General features: G+C 27.3%; 1 protein-coding gene across 1 annotated transcript; it reads right to left on the bottom strand.

Moving 5' to 3' along the window:
• Window positions 1–794: 794 nt before the first annotated feature.
• On the bottom strand, window positions 795–3,194 carry LOC111300236 (desmethyl-deoxy-podophyllotoxin synthase-like). The gene is made up of 2 exons (XM_022895875.2): window positions 2,222–3,194; window positions 795–1,534 (listed from the first exon to the last, which is right to left on the bottom strand). The coding sequence occupies exons 1-2, from the start codon at window positions 3,119–3,121 to the stop codon at window positions 908–910; spliced, it is 1,527 nt and encodes a 508-aa protein (XP_022751610.1). The 5' UTR covers window positions 3,122–3,194; the 3' UTR covers window positions 795–907.
• Between the last annotated feature and the right edge of the window lie 5,308 nt (window positions 3,195–8,502).

The following is an 8,502-nucleotide window of genomic DNA, read 5'->3' as shown; positions in this document are numbered from 1 at the left end:
TACAACATGAAAAACTATCATGTTAAATTCGTATTTACATGCCAAATATAAAACATTGTCATACCCTATACAATATTTAAAAAAATTTTCAAAGGAGAGACCTACATCTCCTTTGAAGAATTTCTTGACAAATTATCTGAATATGAAGAACTGCTTAAACACCAAAACTCTACCTCTTACCTGGTCATTACTTTTGCTCAATTTTTTTTTGGTATTTGAGACTATACGAATTGGAACCCCGGTCACTAGACCTAGTACTCCAGTACTCTACCAACATATTGGAACAATACTTTGGCTCTCTTTGTTGCTCAATCAAACACATTTTTTGTTTCTACGCTAAAACACTCCAGGTTTGGTTCTTTTACCAAATTCAATCATTTATGTTAAATGATATTCTTTGCGTACCTAAAGCCTCAAAGAACCTTATTTCAATCTCTAAACTTTGATTCTAACAAGATAACATGGAACTTTTCCTTCTTGTTTCTTGATCAAAGATTTTCACTCGAGGAAGCCACTTGGTCAAAGCCTGAATAGCAATGGAGTCTATGAATTCCAATTCCAAGCAGCCAAGCCATTGATCAAACCATCTGCCTTAGCCATGATTGGTCTCAAAACTGACTTTTGCGCATCAGCGACTTGGACATCCTCCTCAGTCTGGTTACAATTACTCATATGGAGTTTTCTCTTTTTTTCTTATTATATGTTTATAATTGTTGATTAAATTAGCACAAGTATCTATATTTTATTATAAATTTATAATAATATCTTGCAAATGAGACAAAACATTAATCACGTGCGTAAGACATGATAAGAAAACTATTACGAGTGAAACGGCAAGTATTCGACCAAGCACAATAATTAATCACTATTGAAGTTGTAATAAACATTTATTGGCTGAAGAAATATATTATTCCGAAGTGATCCCAAAATCACGTGGAATGGGAACTAAGCACAAATCAACCTTTCTTCGCACTACACCAGCTAACACTTCGGTCATGTCTAGATCCTCAGGTTTCATTCCATGGGGAAGCTGCCAATCGAAATGGAAGAGTAAATTTGCAAGTGTAAGCTCAACATTGGCAATTCCGAAGGACATTCCTGGGCAAATTCTTCTTCCAGCACCAAATGGAATGTAGTGAAAATCTGTTCCCTTATAGCTAATTGAGTTGTCATTAAATCTCTCAGGATGAAACTTTTCAGCTTCAGCCCAATAATTTTGATCCCGACAGATTGCCCACGCATTCACCATGATCCTGGTTTTGGCAGGTATCACCCACCCATTTACCTCACAGCTTTCTTGGCATTCTCTTGGAAGTAGCAAAGGAGCAGGAGGGTGAAATCTTAGTGTCTCTTTGATGACTTGATTGAGGTACTTCAAATCATGAACTCGTGCTTCATCTATATCTCTTTTTCCAGCAAAGACACACCTTACCTCTGCTTGTGCTTTCTCCATTATTTTTGGATTTCTCAACATTTCTGCCATCGCCCACTCTACAACTGTAGATGATGTATCACCTCCAGCAGCGAACATATTCTGGAATTTGATTATTAATTTCAATTAACTTTTTTTATTATTTGGATAATAAAGATGTAAATCTTGTTTTTTTTTTAAATGATATACATGCACTTATCATTTAACCAAATGTTAGCGTATTTAAAATATATATATCATTGATGTATTTTTACATTTCTGATAAATTTAATAATAGAGTTTAGACCTATTTAATTAATTATTCCAAGCTATAGACTTGTAGTCTAATTGAATATTGTCTTTTCTTTTTTTTTACATATGAAGGGCTGTAGTTTGAAAATAAGAGAAAAAATTGCAGAGGTTGGGATTCGAACTTTGAGTATATTAGATATCATCTTTTAAAGATAATTATATAAATTAACTGAATTAAATTTTAAATTTATTGAATATTATCTTTTATATTTAACTAACAAATATTATTATAACTTTTATATTCGTTTCTATTAAAATTTTTATAATTGAATTAAATTCAAGTAAAGTTCTATTTAATAAAATTAACTTTTTATTCTTTAATTATCCCTAATTTATTAAACAGAAACAGAATAAACCGTATATCAAAAAATTTATAATTAAAAAAATATAAAAGTTAATTAATTTTAATAAAAATATAAGACTATATTGATGTAATTTATGGTGGCATATTGTGCATGATGATGAGCATGATTTAAAACAATTAATAAAATAACTAACCAAGGTAATTGCTTTGACGCTAGAGGTTGATAAGGGAAGTTCAAGGTCTCCATGATCCTGAATATCCAGAAGAACTTGCACAAGATCATCAGCTACTTCATCTTCACCTCCCTTTGCTGTTGATTTTCTAACCCTATGTTCACGAATGATGTTTTCAAGAATCTCATCCACTTTCTGACACAATCTCTGATTTTTAGGCCTCATTTTATTGATTAGATGCAGCAATTTGATGGAAGGATACATATCAACAATACTGAGACCACCGAACACTTCTGCAATTTCAGGGAGAAGTTTCTGAAATGCTTCTTGGTATTTGCATTTGCCACCGAAGGCTGTCCTTGAGATTATGCTAAGTGCCGAAGAAAACAACATGTTTCTCAGTTTAATTGACTGTCCAGCTTTTGATGAGATGGTTCTAATTAAATTAGTCATCTCTTCTTCTCTGATTGATCTGAATGATTGAACTCTTCTCTGACTCAACAGCTCCGTTGCACAAATTTTACGTATCTGTCTCAAGTATTCACCACGGGAAAACGCAATATCTTTAAAATTGTAAGTTAACGACTCAGCAGCATAGAGATAAGGCCTCTCGGAAAAAATGGAGTCATGGGTTTTCATCACTTCTTTAGCTCCTTCTGGTGATGAAATAACGACCGTCGGTACTTCTCCAAGTTGCATGTGCATCACGGGACCATACTTCTGGGCCAGGCGAGCAAGGCAGCGATGAATTTCGGTGTCGATGAAGAGGTGCAAGTTTCCTATGAGAGGTAATTTCGGTGGACCTGGTGGGAGCCTTGATGCAGAGCCATTGGCTTTGGGTTTCATCCATGTCCTCAAGGCCATGAATATGAAGTAGACCAAGGGGAAAAGGGTTAAAAAGTAGGGAAGATGGTTTTCCATTAGAGCAAAGAGGAGTAGTTCCGCGAGATCTAAGGAATAGGTGATTCCCAATCACAGGTTCCTAATTTTGGAAACAACGGTTTGATTTTTATAGTATTATAAAATTTTTAAAAGAATTATAGAATTAAAATTCTATGATTTTAAAGTTAAAAAGTAAAAATATTATAGGAAAAAAAATTTTGAAAATTTTTTCGTTAAAAAAATAAATGGGAAAGGTAAATAAAAATTAAAGGGAAAAAGTAATAAAGATAAAATAGTAATTATAATGACTTTTTTCAATAATACAGTAATTGATTTAATTGAATAAGATTCGTTTTTTTTAACAAAAAATTTTGAGTTCTAATCTTATCGATGATCATTTGTTGAGATAATTTCAAATATATTATTTATAATTATATGCCTTAGATGGTTAAGTATAATATATTTTATTTTAATTTAAAAAATTAAAAAATATATTTATTTTAATTTTTTTAAAAAAAATATCTTCATTTAATTACTTAATTAATAAATAACCAAATTTTTACTTTTTTTTTTCCAAATGAGAAATCCCTACTCAAATATCAATTGAAAACTTAGGTTATATTGTTTGACTTTCGTGATGTAGACAACATCACGGCCCCTTTCCATTGACGTAGATTTATCAGTTGACCTTTTTCTTGTTATTTTTCTGTCTTTGTTTCTTGTCGGCTCACGTTATTGCTAAAATATTCAAACAAGTGGTTACTCCATGTCCATTCAAATTTTATCATTTCATCTTGCCACACAATTATTGATATATAATTAATGGTGGTAATCTAAAAACCAAGTCCGTACCAATTTACATATCGTATTTTCTTTTGCCACTATCACCGCCTCGTGAAAAGATAATATGAAATAATTATTCTACATTAATACATGTTATTACCATTTAAATTATATCAAAAAAATAATTTTTTTTATTATATATCAAATATTATAATTAAATAATAAACATCTATTTCAATAAATTTATTATAATTGATTTTTTGAAAATATAATTGTGTGATATAATTTAAATAAAAATAATATATTTATCGATATTAAATAACCGTTTCATTTTATCCTTTTTCCTACGACTATTAACATTTAGAAGTCTTGCATGTGGTGAAGATGATTGAATTAATTAGTCGAAGCAGTGGTTAAGAGCATAAATAGTAATAATAACTTACTTTTGAAAAGTAACAAAGTTTGCCCTTCATGCGTTGCGTTAGTAGCTAAAGCTAAAGAGCCCTTAGAAGAATATAAAGATGTTAGTTCAAAACCAAGATCTCCTTCTGTATTTTGTCAAGGTTATGCCCACTTTGTAGAAAAAAAAGTAACGAAATTTTAATTTCCTCCCATATCAATTGGCACAATACTTGCCTATTCTTTTGTAGTCGGCCACCAACCTTTTAATCAATTGTGGTGGAGCTTGCTCTCAGACTTTATTTTATCTTTCTGGTCAAACACTTAATTTGATATATATTGTAACATATATCTATTATGTCATGCTATCAATAGAATTTTGGATTTTTTAAATGTATATATATATATATATATATATATTTAGGTGAACACTTAAATGATCAATCATTATTCATTCAAAAGATAGAAACCCTAATTAATTCTCTGCATATTCCCAAATCAAATCCTTTTTCATTAGCAGCCCCCTTTGGTTTTTTGTTTGAATATGATGATTTTTTGCGATAATCATGTAATTTATGGAAAAAATGTAAAATTTTTAATTGTAGTGAATAGAATTTTAATGCAGACATCATTAAATATAAAAAAATGAATGGATATAATAACAATTTGATTCTTTATCACCAAAATTAATAACAAATTCTTTCGTTCATCTTTAAAAAGAAAAAAAAAAAAAAAGAGTAGATTAATCAGTAACGTTCAAATTATTGTTACTAAATTATTCATACTAACATTATAGAAATTCATAAATAATATTAAATTTGAAAAAATATAAATAAAAGAGAAAATTATTGAACCATTCTAATTCAACTTAACTGAAACTCGATATGATATTGAGTAGCAAAAATTTAAGAACCCATTATTAATTGTGTGTATTTTTATCACTCCAAAATTAAAAAAATAAAAATAAAAACAAAGAGTTTTACTAAAACAAGCAAAAAAAAAGACTTTTCAATAATACAAAAAAGTCTTCATTTAATTACTTGGTCAATAAAATACCAAAATTTTACTTTTATTGTTCACAAATGAGCTATCCGTCCTTAAATATCAATTGAAAGTTTAGGTTATATTGTTTGACTTTCCTACAGTTACAGCATCATGGTTCCTTTTCCATTAATGCACATTTATCAGTTTACTTTTTTTTTCTCGTTTTTTTTTTTTTTCATCCCTTGTTGGCCCAAGTTATTGCTAATAGATTCAAACAAGTGGCTACTCCATATTCATTCAAATTTTGCCTTTTGGCCCACAATTATTGGTAAATGATGATCGGTTATAGTTTAAAACCAAGGACATATTGTCGTAATAATTTTGAAGTCTGCTAGACAAATTTAAAAATTAAAAAAAAATTCCTATCAATTTTTTTTTTGATTAAGTATGATTAATCATTTATCAAAATTATTTTTTTAGTAAAATTTTAAAATTAATTAAAACTTTATCAAAAAGATAATTTTTAAGTTTGAGAAATAATTTGGGTTCATGAACTGATTATGCATGGGAAAGATCAACACCTACATAGTGTTTGTTAAAAACAGTACTAATTAATTATATGCTATCTTTCAATTTGGACAAAAAGGGTTTTAATTTTGGTATTTAAAATTTAATTTCTTTAATTTTATTTGAAAACATATTATTATTATTATTATTATTATTATTATTATTATTATTATTATTTTTAGTATACTTGAAAAATAAATAAAAACTTGTCATATTGAAAAATCAATAAAAATATTTCAATACTCAAACAATTAAAAGGAATCATCTCACCTAAAGAATATTTAAGAATCACTACTCTAAATTCTCAAAAATCATATCCTCAATAGTTCATATTTATCTTCAATACTTATATTTAAAAACTTAAAGTATAATATCTATAATTTAAAAACAAAAAAAAAATTTTTAAATTCATTTTTATGCCATTTATAAAAAAAAATTATCGAATATTAATCTAAATACTCTAATACATTAGCGGCATTTTAGATAAATTTTTTATTCAAAGATTCATAAAGAATCACTTTTTAGATTTCTTTTGGATTTCATCCTCGGAGATTTTTCATTTGCTTTTATAATAATTATTAATATTTAAAAATCATGTAAAAATATAATTATTTGTAAATAAATTTATTTTCAAAAAATGTATATTTTTATATTATTAAAAAAACTATTCAAATTAAAAATAATGATAAAATGAAAATTTTTCATATTGAAAAGAAATTTTAAATATCCTAATACTTTGGTAATTTTTAAAAAACTTTTCTCAATTAGCAAATTCTCGGGAATCACTACTTGAACTTCCCGGAATCCCATGATTAAAAATTTCATTCACTTTTTCCTTTCTTATTTAATTTTTATTCTAATCCTAATTTTTAGTTTTGGTTATTATTTTTATCAAAAAATAAAAATAGTTAGTCATAATATTCAAGCATCATTGTATTACAAGGAAGATTGATTTTACTTTTTCATTATTTCTTCCTTTTTTATTTTTTTATAAAATCATTTAACTATAAATATATTCTTAGGAAGATAAACGAATGAAAATTTTGAGTATTGAATATTTTCCTTAATACTCTATTACTTTGGTAATATTTTTTTATAAAATTTTCTCACCTAAAGATTTTAACAAATCGTTGTTCAGACTTCTCTAAAATCTCGTCCTTAGAAATTTTTATTCAATTTATTGTTATTATTACTTTTTTTTTGTTGTATCAAGCTATAGTACATAGGGTATAAATTGCATAAAAAATGATAGCATAAAATATTAATTTGCATGAAGTTATCGTAAAACATTCAATTATTAAGAGATCCAAACACAAGATGCTTAAACTTAGTGACTTGGGTAACATGAAAGAAATGAACAAAGGACATGTATGAGATCCATACGAAATCAATCAAGAGCAGCTTCATTTTCAATCAAATGCTTTATGGTTTTCTTATATTAATAAACCAGGAAGAAAAAGTATGAAAATACAAAGCCATGTTAGACCTTTACCTACCTATGTCACCTTTGACCTTATTTTAGATTAGACAATACTAGGATGAGATAATCTGATAATGTAGTGGCTTTCTAATAGCCTAAACCCCATTCTATTTTGCAAGGTTTCTACATTCTTCAAATAATTTTCTCTACAAACTAAAACCTAGAAGAGAAACCCAAAAGGTGAGCTTCCCAAGCGATGAAAGGGACGAAAGCTGGCTTTGGAAACCTTTTGTTACGAGTCCAGAAGTTTTTCTTAAAGCCCTCCATTATTATAAGAAGATTTCAACCTAGCCAGACCTATTGTCATAACGTATAGATCTGGAGATCTATAACTAGACATTGACTTAAGGAGTGACCACCAATCTTTTTTGTTTAGGTACGATTGGTCACCTAAAGAATCTGTCTCTTTTAAAGAAAAATCCTAAGTTCGACTTAAGTATCTCTAAAAGGTAGATTCAATAGTTACGAAACCAAAACTAGGTTCGAGAGTATGGTTACGTGTGAGAAATATTATAGCACTCTCACAACGCCCATCAAAAGATGGTACAAGCTCAATTTTATGTTATTCAATAAGCCTTAAAAATTATCAAGTAATTAATTATTGAAAATTATCTTTAATTGACTCTAATACTTTTGGTAAGAAATTAACAAAATTCTCTCACCTTAAGAGTATACAAGAAAACTATTATTTTGCTTGCATAAGCTCTATCGTCGAATGATTTAATATTAAAAATTTTTTAAGAAAAGAAAAGAATCAAAGGAAAAAAGAATGATAATTTGACTTTTGATATAAATCTCTTCTTTATTTTATAAGAAAAAAAACTTATGCTTTTATACAAGAAAAATTGATACTTTCAACTCTTCCTTAAAAATATTTTTCTTCAAATTTTTTTTTAAAAAAAATTGGTACTTTTAACTTTTCTTCAGGAAATGCTTTTTTTGAAAATTTTTATTTTCAAAAAAAATTAATACTTTCAATTTTTTCTTAAAAATATTTTTGAAAAATTTTTATTTTTAAGAAAAATTGATACTTTCAACTTTCCCTCAAAAATATATATTTTTTTAATTTTTATGTGCAAAGAAAATTGATACATTAAACTTTTTTTCAAAAATATTTTTTTTCAAATTTTCATTTTAAAGAGATCATTGAAAATTAAAAGATGTTTAATTAAATAAATAACTTATTTAAATTTAGTCATTTAATAAA

This window comes from Durio zibethinus, chromosome 18, assembly GCF_047325235.1.
Source record: "Durio zibethinus cultivar Kanyao isolate XHJ-2024 chromosome 18, ASM4732523v1, whole genome shotgun sequence".
Taxonomy (NCBI): domain Eukaryota; kingdom Viridiplantae; phylum Streptophyta; class Magnoliopsida; order Malvales; family Malvaceae; genus Durio; species Durio zibethinus.
This window is presented reverse-complemented; position numbering and strand designations above follow the sequence as displayed.